At 43.0% G+C, this 17632-nt stretch overlaps 1 protein-coding gene across 1 annotated transcript in view; it reads left to right on the top strand.

Moving 5' to 3' along the window:
- The window catches only part of LOC133370853 (uncharacterized), a 65439-nt gene extending 51629 nt beyond the window's left edge, over positions 1–13810 (top strand). The window contains exons 21-35 of the mRNA XM_061597730.1: positions 265–291; positions 2372–2404; positions 4516–4548; positions 4632–4664; positions 4748–4780; positions 4864–4896; positions 4980–5012; positions 5846–5878; positions 5962–5994; positions 6596–6628; positions 8669–8695; positions 9103–9138; positions 9226–9246; positions 10850–10890; positions 13753–13810. Of these exons, the coding sequence (XP_061453714.1) occupies positions 265–291; positions 2372–2404; positions 4516–4548; positions 4632–4664; positions 4748–4780; positions 4864–4896; positions 4980–5012; positions 5846–5878; positions 5962–5994; positions 6596–6628; positions 8669–8695; positions 9103–9138; positions 9226–9246; positions 10850–10858 (417 nt within the window). The 3' untranslated portion in view covers positions 10859–10890; positions 13753–13810. The remainder of the gene's footprint in view (positions 1–264; positions 292–2371; positions 2405–4515; positions 4549–4631; positions 4665–4747; positions 4781–4863; positions 4897–4979; positions 5013–5845; positions 5879–5961; positions 5995–6595; positions 6629–8668; positions 8696–9102; positions 9139–9225; positions 9247–10849; positions 10891–13752) is intronic.
- The last annotated feature ends 3822 nt before the right edge of the window (positions 13811–17632 follow it).

The raw sequence follows: 17632 nt of genomic DNA, 5'->3' as shown, positions 1-17632 counted from the left end.
ACAATACTGTTTGAAGCCAAATCAATCACAACCATGAGCACTTAAAAAATATGGGAGGGCAACATAAGGATATAATGGTTTGAGGTTGGCATTGTTTGGATTTTCCAGAATAACAGAACAAATGGTACCGATTGAGTAGAAAATGGCTAGTATGGAAAGAGCCTTGGTGGCAGACTCCAGTTTGCCACTGCACAGTGAGTGAAGCAGGTCTGTTAAAGAGCTGAAATAAATAACTCTTGACTTGTTTCTTATTTTGTTCCCAAGAATGGAGAATTTCAATGGCCACCCTTCGTGAGTAGTGTTGATTTTCTTTCCTGTTGAAGTACATATATTAAAGTACACACTTGTGCATAAAGCACAAGTAACTCCTGTTTGTTTGTTGTTTGCTTTTCGTGTGGCCAGTTCACATGAACACTTAAAGGAAGCAAAATGTAGGTGCATTTTTCTTTCTCCTGTGAGTGTGGAGATCATTCATGAGACTGCCGCTCGCCTACTTTAACAGGAACCTCACCTTATTCTTAGACTATTGATCCTTCTAGCTCAGTATTGTCTACACTGATTGGCAGCATCTCTATAGGGGTTCAGAGACAGGCCGTTCTCAGCCCTATGTGAAGATGCTAGGGACTGGACCTTTTGATGCAAGGCATGTTCTCTACCACTGCAAAGCTATCCTTCTTCTGAAAGCTTTGCAGTGGTACAAAGGTCTTCACCGTTTAGATTTTGTGCCCAAGCCTATTTATTTATTGCTTTGTTATTGTTGTTGTTGATGATGATGATAATCCCTTCATAGGCTTGGCTGGGTCCACACCAGGGTGTTAATGTTCATATATATTTCTATGCATGCATTTGTGTGGCATCTTCCACATATCAGTGGGTGGTATTCAAGGCTAGTCTGCTCAGAGTAGACCCATTGAAGGGAATAGGCATGACTAACTTAGGTTCAGTGGGTCAACTCTGAGTAGGGCTTAGTTGGATACAATCCGTTGTGTTGCCACACATGTAAAAAAAACCCCACCCAACCACCCAATGAACTTCAGTGTGGCCACAGTTGGGTGATTTTATATTGGAATTACTTCCCTTAGCAGATTATCTCCGGATCGGGAAAATTCAAATTTAATGGAGGGGGGAATGCAGGAGGACACCATGTGGACAATGCCATTAATACTGAGGCACAAGCAGCTTCATTAAACTCTCCCATAGGTGAGCCCCTTGTCTCTTATAATCTCCTCTTACTTCAGGAGTTGGGGACCTCTAGCCTGCAGGCCTAATTTGACCCCTCCAGGCCTAACCGTTTGGTCTGCGAGACCATTTCTGCCAAGCCACACCCGCTTGCCCTACCCTTAATGTCATATATGATATCAGGTGTGGGGCAAGTAATGACCTGAGTCAGCCAAAATAGGATTTGGAGGCACCAGTGATCAGGTGATTGACAACGCCTGCAAAGCCCTGTACAAAGACCTGACTGGGGGATTTGTAAGGGGCTTCCCAAGACCTGACAATCCTCTGCAGAGCTCCTTGCAAAGTGCTCCACAGGACCCATGAAGGGGGGGGAGATCACCTGACTCGTGATGTCAGATGATTGACAGATGGGCAACTCACCCACCTGTTAATCGTGGCTCATAAGGGGTGGGGAAGATAACGATCTGGCCCACCAGCCACATCCACTTCTCCACCCCCTGCCTTATTTATTCTCCCTTTGTTTTCTTCCCTGCGAACAACATTTAGACAGTGAATTGACCATATCACTTGCAATTTACTGCCTTGGGGACTGGGATCTGTTTTTTTTGTTGGTAAGGTTAGTTGTACAATACCATGTACATAAGGAGTAGCTAATGTGGTGCTCTCTAGCTGCTACAAGTCTAATCCCATCAAACTTCAGATGGGAAGATTTTATTTTTATGTCGGCAGGCCTGTATTAAAGGCGAGCCAGTCATTTTTATGATTGCTTGTACTGTTTTTAATGGTATTTTATATCTTTTGTAAATGTTGTACATCACCCTGGTATTGTAGGGGGGGCGATCTATAAATATTTTAATAAATAAGCAAATCATCCCTGACCATTAGCTGTGTTGGCTGGGCCTGGTGGGAGCAATCTGGACAGCACTCTCTCATTCATATATATTTGGGATGTGCATCAGTTTTGTATATTTCACAAATTACAAAGTGAAAGAGGGTGATTTAATATTCTGCTTAACACATTGTATAATCTCCCAGAAAACAAATCAGAATGAAAGCTCAATAAATAGTTCACATGATTTAACCTCAGTGTCAACTTGGTGCAAACAGATAAGGATGAGTGCTAAATAAACACGTTGGTTTGAAGCAGCTTTAATTTCCTACAGTCCAATGTACATCTTTTGCATTGTTTCAGCCTCCCCCACCACCTGGACCATATGGACAGCCTGTGAGTATTACCTTCCTACAAGTCAAAGTCAGATTTGTATTGTTTTGAAATGTAAGCATTAATGTTCTAAGCCAGATTTGCATCTTTTTCATTGTTCTCAAATGCAATCATTCATGCTCCTTTTCCTTTCAGGGTCCTCAGCTTTATCCAGCATATGAACAGCCTGTTAGGGTGCATCCAAGCTGTTGCTATTGAGGTGTCATCAGGAGATTTGGGGTGAGGTATCACCAATATGCAGATGACACCCAGCTCTACCTCTCTATTCCATATGAATTAGGAGAGGCAGTTGAAGCGTTGGAAATGGTGATGGGCTGGATGTGGGCCAATAAACTGAGGCTGAATCCTGAAAAGACAGAGTGTTATGTGTCCCAAGTTCTAGATTCTGGGAACTGGGGAGAAGGTCTGTCCTGGATGGGGTTGCACTCCCTGGAATGATCAGGTCCATAACTGGGGGTGGCCCTGGATTCAACCTTGCTACTAGAGGTTCAGGTGGCCTCGGTGATTAGGAGTGCCTTTTTCCAGCTCCAGCTGGTTCGGCAGCTTTAGACCATTTTGGATAGAGATGACACTGTACTCTGTGCTCTGGTAACTTCCAGACTGGATTATTGCAATGTGATCTATGTGGGGCTGCCCTTGAAGACAATTCAGAAACTTCAACTGGTCCAAAATGCAACAGCCAGATTACTGGGGTTCAATTTATATCTCCCTTATATAACCCTTATTTTAAACCCTTATTGGTAGCCAGTTCGTTTCTGGATCCAGTTCAAGGTGCTCACACTTGGGTTTAAAGCCCTAAATGACTTAGGATCCAAATATCCAAAGACCCTACAGACCCTCTTGGACATTGAGATTGGTGGAAGGGGACTTCTTGATAGCTTCACTGCCCTCAGAGGATCAGAGGATGGTGGCCCTAAGCGGTGGAATTGCCTCTCCACAGAGGTATATCTGGCCCCTTCACTGTACATGCTTCATTCTATGCTGAAGACGCACCTCTTCACTCTGGCTTTTGACTGAATATATATTAGGACCCTCTCTAGTTGTGAACATGACATCTCCTATTCAGATGTTATGAAGAGACAGAGCTGAGTGTCATCAGTATATTGATGGCACCGTGCCCCAGATCTCCTGATGATCCCTCCCAGTGGCTTCAGATAAATATTAAATAGCATTGTGAATAAAATAGTGCCCTGTGGCACCCCATACATAACTGCCAGGGGGGCAACAAGCACTCCCCCAATGCTACTGTCTGAAGTCAGAACCACTATAACACAATGCCCTGAATTCCCATTGCACAGAACCAATCTGGGAACATACTGCGGTCAATGGTAGCAAAAGCCACAGAGAGGTTGAGAAGCAGGAGCAAGATCATACTCCCCTTGTCCCATTCTTGATAAAGGCCATCCATGAGGGTGGCTAAAGCCAATTCAGTCCCATGGCCAGGCCTGAAAACAGATTGGAATGAGTCATGATAGTTTGTGTCATCCAAGAATGCTTGCAGCTGCCCCACCATAACTCTCTCCACCACCTTTCCTGGGAAGGGGATATATGAAACTGGTCAGTAATTATTTGAAAGCAAGGGATCAAGGGCAGTGTGACCATACCACTTCCTCCTTCAAGGCAACAGGGACTACCCCTTCATGCAATGAAGCATTAACCATATGCTGGAACTAACCAGTCAACTATCTTCTGCTAGATTTAATGAGCTAGGAGCCACATGGGTCAAGCTGGAGTGTGTTTGGGTGTATAGCCGCAATCACATATTGGCGAATTCGGGTTGTGCAGTTAAAGTTGATCTGGTGCTCTTCTACAAGAAACCCATTGCCTCTCTAAACTGGACTTTTTGCGATAAAAAAGTGACAGCAAAAGCTACTGGAAAGTGTGGAATAATAATTGATTGGCACAATATTGTATAACCTCCCAACAAACAACACAGAATGAATGCTAAGTAAGTAGCTGACATTGTCTAACCTCAGTACAAACTTTGTGCAAACACATCAGGATGAATGCTAAATAAACGGGTTGGCTTGAAGCAATCTTGGTTTTCTACAGGCCAGATTTGCATCTTTTGCTGTGTTTTGAAATGCAAACATTTCCTTCCTTTTCTCATTCAGCCTCCCCCACCACCTGTAGCATATGGACCACCTGTGAGTATTAATTTCCAATAATCTAGATTTGCATCTCTTGCATTGTTCTGAAATGCAAACATTTCCTACCTTGTGTCTTTCAGCCTCCCCCACAACCTGGAGTATATGGACCACCTGTGAGTATTAATTTCCAATAATCTAGATTTGCATCTCTTGCATTGTTCTCAAATGGAAACATTTCCTACCTTGTCTGTTTCAGCCTCCCTCACCACTTGGCACATATGGACAGCCTGTGAGTATTAACTTCCGTCAAACTAGTTTTGCATCTTGTGCATTGTTCTGAAATGCAAACATTTCCTACCTTGTCTCTTTCAGCCTCCCCCACCACCTGGAGTATATGGACCACCTGTGAGTATTAATTTCCTACAAGCCAGATTTGCATCTTTTGCATTGTTCTAAAATGCAAACATTTCCTTCCTTTTCTCTTTCAGCCTCCCCCACCACCTGGAGCATATGGAGAACCTGTGAGTATTCATTTCCTACAAACCAGTTTCATATTGTTTTGTTTCTTTCTCTTTCTGGGACCTTCCAGACTGTTTCTATTTTTGGGTGGGATTCAATCACATAGTAGCAAATTCAGATCGCATTATTAAAATAAGAACATAAGAAGAGCCTGCCGGATCAGGTCAGTGGCCCATCTAGTCCTGCATCATGTTCTCACAGCAGCCAACCAGATGCCTGTGAGAAGCCTGCAGGCAGGACATCTGTGCAACAGCACTGTCCCCTCCTGTAATTTCCAGCAACCGATATTCAGAAGCATAACAGTGGAGTCAGAGCATAGCCATCATGATTAGCAGCCACTCATAGCATTATCCTCCATGGATATTTCTAATCCCCTTTTAAAGCCGTTGTAGGTAAAAATATCCAATTGGTGGCCATCACTGCCTCATGTGGGTGTGAATTCCACAGTTTAACTGCATTGTGTGAAGACGTATTATCTTTTGTCTGACTTGAATGTTAAATCAATTAAAGTTAATTTGACGCTCTTGTGCAACAAACCCATTCCGCCCTCCATTAGATCTTTTTTGCTATAAGGAGAGTGACAGGAAAATGCACTGGAAAGTGTGGAATAATAACAGATTGACACAATGTCGTGTAACCACCCAACAAACAAAACAGAGTGAATGTTCAACAAGTAGCTGACATTGTCTAACCTCATTGCAAACTTTGTGCAAACACATCAGGATGAATGCTAAATAATCAAGTCGGCTTGAAGGAACCTTAATTTTCTACAGGCCAGATTTGTGACTTTTGCATTGTTTTGAAATGCAAACATTTCCTGCCTTTTCTGTTTAAGCTTCCCTCACCACCTGGAACATATGGGCAGCCTGTGAGTATTAATTTCTGATAAATTAGATCTGCATCTTCTGCACTATTTTGAAATGAAAACATTTCCTTTCTTTTCTCTTTCAGCCTCCCCCTCCATCTGAAACATATGGATTGCCTGTGAGTGTTAACTTCCTATAAGCCAGATTTACATCTCTTGCATTGTTGTGAATTTGACACTCTTGACCCAATTCCACCCCCAATTGGATTTTTTTTGCTTTAAGGAAAGTGACAGGAAAATGGACTGGAAAGTGTGGAATAATAATTGATTGACACAATGTGGTATAACCTCCCAACAAACAGAATGAATGCGCAATAAGTACAGTAGGGCCCTGCTAATATGGCGGGTTAGGGACCAGGCCCCCGCCGTAAAGCAGAAATCGCCGTAAAGCGGGGCCCCATAGACTATAATGGGCCGCGTCATGCAAAAATGATGTCAAAATGACATCAAAATGGTGCACGATAGAAAAAACCCGCCGTATTAGCGGAACAAGCGCTGTAAGAGCGGGGCCTTTCCCTAATTGAAAACTGCCGCATGAACGAAGCGCCGTAAAGCGGAACACCGTAAAGCGGCGCCCTACTGTAGCTGACATTGTCTAAACTCAGTGCAAACACATCAGGATGAATGCTAAATAAAGAGTCGGCTTGAAGCAACCTTAATTTTCTACAGGCCAGATTTGCATCTTTTGAATTGTTCTAAAATGCAAACGTTTTCCTTCAGCTTTCCCTGCCACCTGGAGGATATGGACAGCCTGTGAGTATTTATTTCCTGCAAGACAGATTTGCATCTTTTGCATTGCTTTTCATTGTTTCCTTCCCTTTCTCTTTCTGGGTCCTCATATTCAGTACATGAAGAGTCTGAAGATGCTTCCACAGTGTTGCTATTTTCGGCTGGGATTTGATCACAGATTAGCAAATTCAAATTGCATAATAAAGTTGATTTGATGCTCTCAAATCAAATCAAATGTTTATTGCGGTCATAGACCCATAACGACTTGATACTCTTCTGCAAAAAACCCATCCCCTCACTGGACTTTTGTTGTTTTGCTATAAAGAAAATGACAGAAAAATGCATTGGAAAGTGTGGAATAACATTTGTTTCATGCAACGTCATATAACCTCTGTGCAAACAAATCAAAATGAATGCTCAATAAATACTGTAGCTGACATTGTCTAATCTCAGAGCAAACTTCATACAAAAAATCAGGATGAATACTAAATAAACAGGTCAGCTTGAAGCAACCTTAATTACCTACCAACCAGATTTGCATCTCTTGCATTGTTTTGAAATGCAAGCATTTCCTTGTCTTCTCTTTCGGCTTTCCCCACCACACGGAGAATATGAACAGCCTGCCAGAATTAATTTTCTACAAACTGGCAGACCAATCCAATAAGGGTGGGGAAGGAGGAATTTGTGGTGGTAGAACTGCCAGATCCTGAGCCCTGCCAGTTTTGCACCAGCCAGGGTAGAATGTGGAGAGCCAGCTGGAGGGAAAAGAAGTATGCCAGCTTCAGTGCTGGTGTAATTTTCACCCCATCATGGAGGTATCTCAAGGAAACAGGAGATCTGCCTCTGACATTCCCCCCCCCCGTTGCCCTCTCTGCCTTTGGTACCCTTCCTTGAAGGAACAGGTTCGAAGCTTGGGGGTCCTTTTTGACCCTTCCTTGTCGCTCGAGGCTCAAGTGGCCTCGGTGGCACGGAATGCGTTTTACCACCTGCGCTTAGTAGCCCAACTACGCCCCTATCTGGACAGTGATGATCTCGCCTCGGTTGTTCACGCTCTGGTAACTTCTAGACTGGATTACTGTAACGCGCTGTACGTAGGGCTGCCCTTGAAGACTGTTCGGAAACTTCAGCTAGTGCAAAATGCAGCAGCCAGGCTGTTGACGAGGACCAATCGGTCTGCGCATATAACACCTGTCCTGGCTCGCTTGCACTGGCTACCTATTTGTTTCCGAGCTAGATTCAAGGTGCTGGTGTTGACCTGTAAAGCCTTACACGGTGTGGGACCGCAATACCTTGTGGAACGCCTCTCCCGCTATGAACCTACCCGTTCACTTCGTTCAGTATCTAAGGCCCTCCTCCGGGTACCAACTCACCAGGATGCCCGGAGGACTGTTACTAGATCTAGGGCCTTTTCTGTGGTGGCCCCCGAATTATGGAACAGCTTACTGGAGGAAATACGCCTGGCGCCTACGGTTCTTTCTTTTAGGCGCCAGGTTAAGACCTGGCTATACTCCCAGGCATTTTAATGTTTAATGCTTTATGTTTAATGTTTTTAGTTTAATGTGTTCCTTTGTTACTGATTTTATTCTATATTGTATTTTAATCTCGTTTTGTACACTGCCCAGAGAGCTATTAGCTATGGGCGGTCTAGAAATGAAAATAAATAAATAAAATAAATAAATAATTCTGACAGAGAGGCGACAGCAATAGTCCTTGATGCCATGGCTAGGAGGGGACTTCTGAGGGTGGATCTTCCTCTCTCCACCTACTGAGATTGAGATCTGTAAAATCCTATGGCCCTTTGGATACCCACCCTGGGAACACAGAATTGTGCCTTGATTAATCAGTTATATTTAGAGGCTACCCTATGAGAAACTGTTCTCACGCAGCTATACTTTACAAACAGGATTTGCATATTTTGCATTATTTTGAAACTCAGGCATTTCCTGCTGTTTCTTTTTAACTTCCCAGGAATATTCAGCATATGTAAGTACTCATCTTCCTGTCAGCAGAATATGCATCTTTTTGTATTGTCTTGAATAATTCCCAACATGTCTTTTTCGATAGCCCCTGGTATTACCAGGATATGAAAAAGTGAGTATTTATTTCCTACAAACTGGATTTTACACTTCCATTTAATTATTAGCTATAGAGAAATTTACATTTACAGGCCACTCTATAACAAAACTTCCTAGAGTGGCTACATTCTACAAATAGGATTTTGCACCTTTTCTGTTACTTTGAAATACAGCCATTTCCTGCCAATTCTCCTTTAGCTTCATGTAGACTATTCAGGATATGAAACACATATAACATTCCTATATTATATGCCTACCCTAGCTTGATATTGGCATCTTTTTATCATCTTGAAATATTAGGAATTCCTACTTCTTTTTGTTTAGTGCCCTCCGAAAGATCAAATACATGAAACTATTTTGACACAGATTTGCATGTTTTGTGTTATCCTGAAGTATAAGTAATTCTTAATTTTTCTCTTGCAGCCCCCTGAGACAGGATCTGAACCCGAATCTCAGAAAGTAAGTATTCCTTCCAAGAGGATTTGCATGTTTTAATTGTAAAAATGGAAGTAATTACTAGTTTCTCTCTCTTTCTTTTTCTTTTAGCCCACCCAGGCACCTTATGAGGTGAGTATTAGGCCTTCCTATCTCCCTCGTGGCTCTGATCCGTGGGCCCCAAGGAAGGCCAATCTGCCCTATCCTGAAAATGGGACCACCCATTATACCCCAAAGTTATTTGGGGGGCAGGGCTACGGATTTTTTAAATTAAAATATTGAAGGAGACATGACATCTTCTCTCTCCCCCCTCCCTGACTTAGAGCAGGTGAGTACAGCCAGCGCAGGATGGAATTGTTTTGCTTACCCACCTGGTAAGCAGGTCAATTCCATCCTGACCATTGCTGGTCGCTGCTGCTTTGCAAGCAGATTATCTACATGCAGGGAAGGTACCCGCGAACAAGCAGTGACTGGCATCACCGCAAAATGAATCCTCCCACTTATCAGCTGATAAGCAAGAAGATTCCCTACTGTGGGGTGCTGCTTCTTTGCGAAGGGGATTTGGTGCGCGGGGCTTGGGGAGGCCTGGCAGGAAGGAGTGATTGGGTGGAAAGGCAGGCACCTACCTTCTCCCACGAAGATGTGCCTTTCCTGTCCAACCTTCTCCTTCCTGCCCATGCCTGCCTCTTCTTCCTGCCCTATGTCCAACCCCCTGATAGTCCCGGATTACTCTGGGCCACGCTACCCGACCTGTAGCAATCTGGGTCTATCTCATGCCAACTTGGACAAGGCCCAAAGGCTTCCAAAGATTTGGCTTGGACCTCAACCAAATATGGAGCACAGCACTAGTGAGTATTACAAATACTAACATATACATATGCAAATGCATATGTATATTGTTGATATACAAGTAACTCTTGGCTTTCTCATATAGCCTCCTGAAGATGAATCAAACAAGGTATCATGCTTTCTCTTCACAAGAAGAGCCTTTTGCATTAGCCTGGCTGTGCAAATGGCAACAGATGTTAATATAAACAAGATCAAGTATAATGAAGGATGAGTTCTTTTCTCCTCACATTTCATCCAGGCCCTTTGTAGGAATGACCAGCAGGCTAGGCTCTGGTTCTCTACAGCCGTTCAAAACAGAATGGAGGTCCAGCTTTCTTTTATCAGCAATTTCAATTAGGGCCCGACGAGACTTGATACCAATCATACAATTAGTGGTTTTGACTCTACGGTTTGTTTCAAAATGATCTTACTATCTTTCAAAAGGCTTTACTGACCTTTTTAGCAAACCTCCCAGTCTGCTGAACCCTTCACTACAAGATTCCTAATATCTACTCAAAAAAGGGAAATCCTTGTGGATTACAGTAGATTCTTCTCAGATCCAGAGTTGTTTCATATTAATAGAATCCCTTTCCTATTTTACAACATGCTTACATGCAGTTAGCAATGACCTTTATTGCCCTAGACACTCTTCTTTAGAAGCCTGATTTGCATATTTTCCTGTATCTTTTTGTGATACAATCATATTTTGGATCCACTCTGTGTCCTTCTCAGTTGCCTCTTATTTACTCTCTCCAAGTACTTTCTAAAATAGTGACTTAATGATCCACCCTCACCCCACCCTTTCTAGCAATTACATGATGAATTTTCTCCTGTGAGTTCAAGAGCATCAGCCTTCATGTTGTTTTGCTATTGGTCTGAGTTGGTTGCCTGCATTTTGTTTTTTCAGGCACCATAAACCTGGCCATTGTACCTGGGAAATACACTCAGGTGAGTACATAGGATGCTACCTTTGCACTAAGAGATTTTGCACCATGCTAGTTTGTCCAAAGACATTAGTATATGGGTAACCTTGTATGCAGATATCTAGGACTATTGGTTTTGAGGATGGGAGATGGAAGGCAAAATTTGAAATATCTGCTGTTTGAAATACAGTTGGTAAAATATGCATTATTTTAACATATGTATTGAAGAATTATCTTTTTGTTCAGAGCATCAGTGATCTATGCCATATAAGGTAGCTCCAAAGAACACATAGGAACTACCTATGTTTTCTCCTTTTCCCATTTTCTCCTTTAAAAAAGAAAAAGCAAAAAGAAAAGAAAAACCAATACCACAAGTACAAAAACCATAATAGGTACATCAGAAAAGCAGGAAAGGGACAGCTCAGACCAGAGCTAGCAATTCCTGAAAGAATCAGAAATTCTCTCTGAAAGTAAGCCGTTTCAGATAACTGACTGGAAACAAGGAATGAGGGAGCAGAATGATCTTTCCCTGGAAGGGAATTCCATAGCGTTTGTGCTACTACTGTGAAGATCTTGTCCAACTCTTAAGACGCTGACCACTGTAGTTCAGATGGCGGAGAAACCCAGAGAAGGAACTCTGGGCAAGCTCTTAAAGTAGAAGCAGGTTCACAGAACAATGGTATACATGTTTACTTGGAAGACATTCTGAATTCCTACTGAGTTCAGTGCCATATATTCCTTAGTAATCATGTTTAGGATTGCAGCCCCACTCATGTGATACCTTACCCACATTCTTAAGTTGTACAGTCCCAGAAGGGTTGTGTGCCATTTAATTCTTCTAAGTATTTAGCTCAGCAATATCAAGATGCCCCTGAACTAGGGATGGAAGGACCTGTTAACTTTGGTTCTCTCAATCTCTCATTTTTCCAATCAGTTTTCCAAATGTCTGCAGCAATTTGCTTTTAAAAAACAAAACAAAAAATTGGGAAAATGTTTTTCAGCATTTTTGTGTGGATTTCTCCTGATAAACACATTTTAGTGTGTAGTTTTCACTAATGTTCACATTCTTGCAAGCAATTTCTCCTACTATAATGCATTTAACATTATATTTCATGAATATGTTTATTTTTATGCAGACTTTCCTCTAATATATGCATTTTTGTAAACATTACTGGGTTGGAGAACTGCATTTGGTTGCAAAATTTGGATAGGTGTGAATTTTGAAGGATTTTATTTATTTAATTCAATTTATTTAATTCAATTTTTATACCGCCCATAGCAAGGCTCTCTGGGCGGTGTACATCAAATAGGTGTACAGGATGGCTGTGTTTCAGTTCTCATGTTATTTTGGAAAGTGCAGATTTGATAGATCCTGACCTAAACATGAGGAGTATGCCAAGTATTGTCTTCAGGTCCAGCCCTAACATTAAGTAGAGCAGGAGTGAATAATCTATGGCCCTCCAGATGTTGCTGGACTCCAACTCCCATCAGCCCCAACCAACATGGCCAGTGGTCAGGGGTAATGGGAGTTCCAAAACAGCAACATCTAGAGAGTCACAGGTTAGTCACTTCTGAAGTAGAGATGACTAGGCAGCTGATTTTGTGTGCCATGAAAGGACAGCAAATTGTAAATTAAGTTTTTTATCAGCATTCCATTTTTACTGCTGGGGGAGGGATAGGCTCTTGTATGATTTTTCTACCTTAGGTGACAAAATCTTGGCTGGCCTGGGTTCTATGCCCCTTGAATGGGGGAGGGGATGCCATTTGCTGCTCTACCTGAGACAACAAAATGTATTGGGTCAGCCCTAGTGGCCTTTAGAAGACAAGCAGAGCACTCATTTCTTGCACAACTTTATCCAGTCTGCTTTCCCTGAAAAGAGACATCCATGCCCTAATATTAATATTTGTGAGCGTCTTAAGACCCAAATACCTGTCTTCAGGTATATGAAAATATAACTTGGAAAGGTAGGAAAGTGTCTGTTTTTGAGAGATAAATGCATAGTAGGTAATGCTCCAGAAGTGTTTTCTCAGAAGGAAGTCCTGCTGTGTTCACTGAGGCTGTTCAGGACTGAAGCTAGGCAGAGCAATCCGTCTTGTTGGAGGCTGGCAGGAGTGGAGACAGAGCTGGCAGAAGGGGCCACCACATCCAGCTGTCATTTGGAGGCCTCTGGGAGGGAAGGATGCTGGCTGCCCCGGCAGGCACGGCAGAAGGAAACAAAATACATGTTTCCTTCCGCCGCCACTTTCCCCGGCATACTGGCTGTCAGCATGGAGGGCCTTGGGAGGGAGCCAAACGGAAACTGGATGTAGTGTAAGGTCCCCCCCTTGGCTTCTCCACACCCCCAGAGCACCCCTTTTGGGGGCCTTGCACTGGCTTCTGCTGGCATCCCAACACTGGTCTGGGCTTTTTCGGTGGAGCCCTGGCTGAGCCAGGTTGGGCTGGATGTCCTGTGGCTGCACCGGGAGTTGGGGTTTCTGCCAGAGTAGCCTGGCTGAGCTGGGACCCAGCCAGGGACCCGCAGTATCCCCCTCCCCTCGGCCAGGCATATATATGACTTGGATTGCTCCCTAAGTCACTGTGAAATAGGCAAGCGTGTTCTTTGTCCCTGAAGAGCCAAATATGTCATCCAGCTGCCTCTCCTGAATAATTCAGAGCTTGGAAAAGTTACTTTTTTGAACTACAACTCCCATTAGCCCAATCCAGTGGCCATGCTGGCTGGGGCTGATGGGAGTTGTAGTTCAAAAAAGTAACTTTTCCAAGCTCTGCTCCTGATACATAGGATACAATACCACCTGATGTGGCATTCTTGTGCTGCAGTGAATGAGGTGAAATGTGTTTGTGTGTAGGAAATTCTCACCCTTATTTTTTCACTTCTCTTTTTTCTAGATCTGCAAGTTGGATGTGCTGAGAAGAAGCCACAATGCCCACTGCTACGCTTTCTGTCTACAAATTACAGAACTTTCTTTCCAATCAAGTTCCACAATGCGAGCTGCAACTGCTTTCAGACGGGGGGAGGTCTGGGGACTGTATTTCTTCCTGTTGATTTTGGGTGCCTTTACTGCAACCCAAGGCAGGGGAGAACTTGTGGATGCTGGTTGCTTTGCAAAAAATAAAATATAGTGTTACATCACAGAACTTTGTCCTTTTATTGTACTGATGTATTAATTCCTTTGCAAGCTAATACCCCATTCTAATACTGTGGCCTTTCTGTAAGGTAAAAAGTTGGCCATACTGACATGTGACATATATTTTGGGGCACTTAAGCATACTCCCATCAACAATTCCCCACCACCACCAAGTTTCTTGTTATCATTCTTTTTTGGGGGGAAATTATGACACAAGACCATTAGCTTAATAAAGTAACAACTAATCATAAAAAATCACATTCTATGTGGTTTTCCCTAAGTGAGATGTTACATCAAATTGTCAGAATGTCCATGAATACTATATCACTTAGGACTGTATCCTACTACCCAGTGAAGCTGATTGAAATTAATGGGCCTAATCAAAGCTTGGAAAAGTTACTTTTTTGAACTACAACTCCCATCAGCCCCAGCCAGCATGCCCACTGGATTTGGGCTGATGGGAGTTGTAGTTCAAAAAAGTAACTTTTCCAATCTCTGGACCTAATGGATACAACTTATGATGGCCTGTATATGTTCCAGAACTGCATATATAAAAAAGAAGCCTGTTCTTATGGAAAATCTCTTATGTGTGGTTTCCCCCCAGTTATTTGAACACAGCAGTCTTATTCATTACCAATGAATTCATCCAAACAGAGAGGATCATAACATAAGAACATTATCTGCCACATGCTGCAAAAAACAACTAAGATTTTTAAAAGTCTTCCATATAGGGTTGCCAGGTCAGAAGCATCTCAAACACTGAAGTTTCAGGAGTGGGCCCTAATGATGCCACAGGGGTGGGCCCTAGTGATGTCATTAAGCATGATACATCAAGCATCAACCACAGCTGCTTGGAGCATACCACTCAAAACAAAAAAAATCTGATTGGAAATTAAGATAGAAATCTTAGCTAAATGAGGGTGTATCCAGGTCCAGCTGAAGTGATGGGATCATTCCTTCTCACCTGCTTAGGGGGCCTGGATAGGAACATTTAATCTAGCCTACTTGCTTCTGGCAAGAAGGGTTTAAGTGCCCTCAGGCCAGGGCAGTCAACAGAAACCCATTGTAGGAAGAAGGGAGGCTAGTGCTGTGGAGATGTTAGATGGGAACACTCAGAATAAACATGGATGCCCCTGAAGGCTGCGATTCTAAACACACTAAGGGACTAAGCCTCATAGAACTCAACAGGACTTGTTTCTGAGTAAATATGATTAGGATTGTGCTGTTGGTGAGGCTTGACCAAGGATCCTCTGCAAAGATATCGATATCGAAGCAGGGTTGGCAACTTTCTGCCTAGAATGCCTTGTCTGCCTTTTAACATGGCTGCTCCAAACTTCTTTACAGACTTGGTCGTTCACTGCAGAGAGAGGTTTGGGAAATGAGTAAGAGTTAAAAAGATTCTCTACCCTTTCCTGCCTATCCTGTGGGCTACTATAAACTCACTTTTACAGCCATCCCAATTCCAGTGAGTAATAATTGACAGACAGAAATACATGGTTTGGTCTACCTTCACAGACAACAGCTTGGGAACAACAGCTGAAGCTACACTTCCCAGTATGTGAATTCTCTTTTATCACTAATGAGCAAGAAACAAACCATCATGCAAACAACAAGGTGTAATCAGTGGGTTTAAGGGGGTTGAGCTGAGCACATGGAACCACTGTTGTTGCTTCTATGGATGTAAGGGAGAGAGGTCAGAGAGAAATGAAAGGCAAATAGAAAAACAAAATATAGTGATGATTTACTAAATGCAATACCATACCAACCACAATAAGATTCCTATGAGTAAGGCAGAAAACTCAGAATGCTGCAACCAGTCAGGGTTCCTAACCAAAACCCAAAACTAAAAAAATCTGGTAGCGAGTCAGCCAAGGTCACAGAAATCCCCATGTAGCACAACCTGACCCAGGGGCTGCAGTTAGTGCAGAATGCTGCAGCACATAATATCTCTGCTCTGAAATCTGCACTGGTTGTCGATTCTGGGAGTAATGCTGCAATGCAAATCCCACCTGGGAGTAAACCCCATTGAATTCAGTAGGACTTACTTTTGAGTAGACATGGTTAGGATTGTGCTGTAAATCAATGGAACTTTTGAGTGAACATAACCAAGGATTATGTTGTACATCTTTCTCTCCCCCTCCAATCCCTTTTTTTAAGTAACTAGGCGGGGCTTACTTAGGTGTCCCTGCTGTTAGTTAGTAGGAAATTAATACTAAAGTATAGTCAACATTTAAACAACAGGCTTTAAAATAGGCTTTACATTCAGAAAGTGAGGACAAAGGCCTGTCCCAAGGAACATATAATCTAAAATCTGACACATGGGCAACAACAGAGGGAGGGCAGAGTTGCAGAGGGAAGCAATATGTGGTTGCTTCAATTGCACATCTTTAAGGTTTGGTTAGGAATGAGCATACAGCTGGTATAGCACAGTGGGGAGGACAGCCTGGCTGGGAGTCCAGAGTCTGTGAGTTCAAATCCCCGCTCGTGTCTCCTGGGTGTCAAAGGCCAGCAACAGATCACCCTCACAGTGAGTGGCTCAGGGGTTACGTGCCCTGCCACCTGTGCAGCCGTGGGCAAGCTGCATAGTCCCAAGGAGCCCAGTTGCCCCCCAGCTGGCAGTTGCGGACAAGGAAGGGGCTGGCTTGTGCAGCTGTGGCAAGCTGAGCAGGCCCTAGCCAGCTGGGGAGGACTAGCCTCAGAGGGAGGCAACGGTAAACCCCCTTTGAACACCGCTTACCATGAAAATCCTATTCACAGGGTTGCCATAAGTCAGAATCGACTTGAAGGCAGTCCATTTCCATTTTTTTTCAGGAATGAGCATAGGTGGGTGCAAACTAGGAATGGAATGATCTGCCATTTCTGGATCTCTCAGTTTTTAATTTTTCTAATCTTAAATTTGGTTCCCTGCATTTCTGCAGCAACTACCAGGTTGCTTCCCCCCCCCCCCCGAAAACAAAATCCTCATGAAAATTCTTCAGGATTTTAATGAGAATTTCTCCTAATAAATACATTTTGGTATGTCATTTTGACTAACGGACACACTTTTGCAAGCAATTTATACCAATATAATGCATTTTTTATATTATTTTCACCAATATATTCATTTTGTGCTCACTCTCCCCTAATGTATTCATTTTTGTAAGCTTTCCTCTGTTGGAGAACTGCATCGCAAAATTCAGAGAAGTGCAAAGTTTGAACAATGGCTGTGTTTAGGTTCTCAAAAGTTGTGAATTTAATAACTTTGGCTTTAAATGCAAACTGAATCAAATTTCTCCCCCATCTCTACTGTAAACACGACCTCACATTAGAGCTTTACCCAGCCCTTGTTGCACCCGCTCTCCTTCACAATGCGAGTAGCTACCTGAATAGGTCCTACTGCACATTTCAAAACAAAAACTAATAAGAAATATGCAGAGGTGATGTCAGGAAGGGGAGAAGGGGGGCTATTTCAGGACAGAGTGGGATGAAGGAAGTGAATGTATAAGTTCATTGGCAGATGGGGTACGCAGGCAGCTGGGACTTCTGGCAACTATTCAACTCATGTCTGTCCACACATGAAACTTTGCTTTGTATTTCATTTTCAAATTCTGAATTTATTCCTTCTCCTTCACCCAAAGGTCCCAGGGTAGGTTACAAGAGTT

The sequence above is a fragment of the Rhineura floridana genome, chromosome 15, assembly GCF_030035675.1.
Source record: "Rhineura floridana isolate rRhiFlo1 chromosome 15, rRhiFlo1.hap2, whole genome shotgun sequence".
In the NCBI taxonomy this organism is placed as follows: domain Eukaryota; kingdom Metazoa; phylum Chordata; class Lepidosauria; order Squamata; family Rhineuridae; genus Rhineura; species Rhineura floridana.
This window is presented reverse-complemented; position numbering and strand designations above follow the sequence as displayed.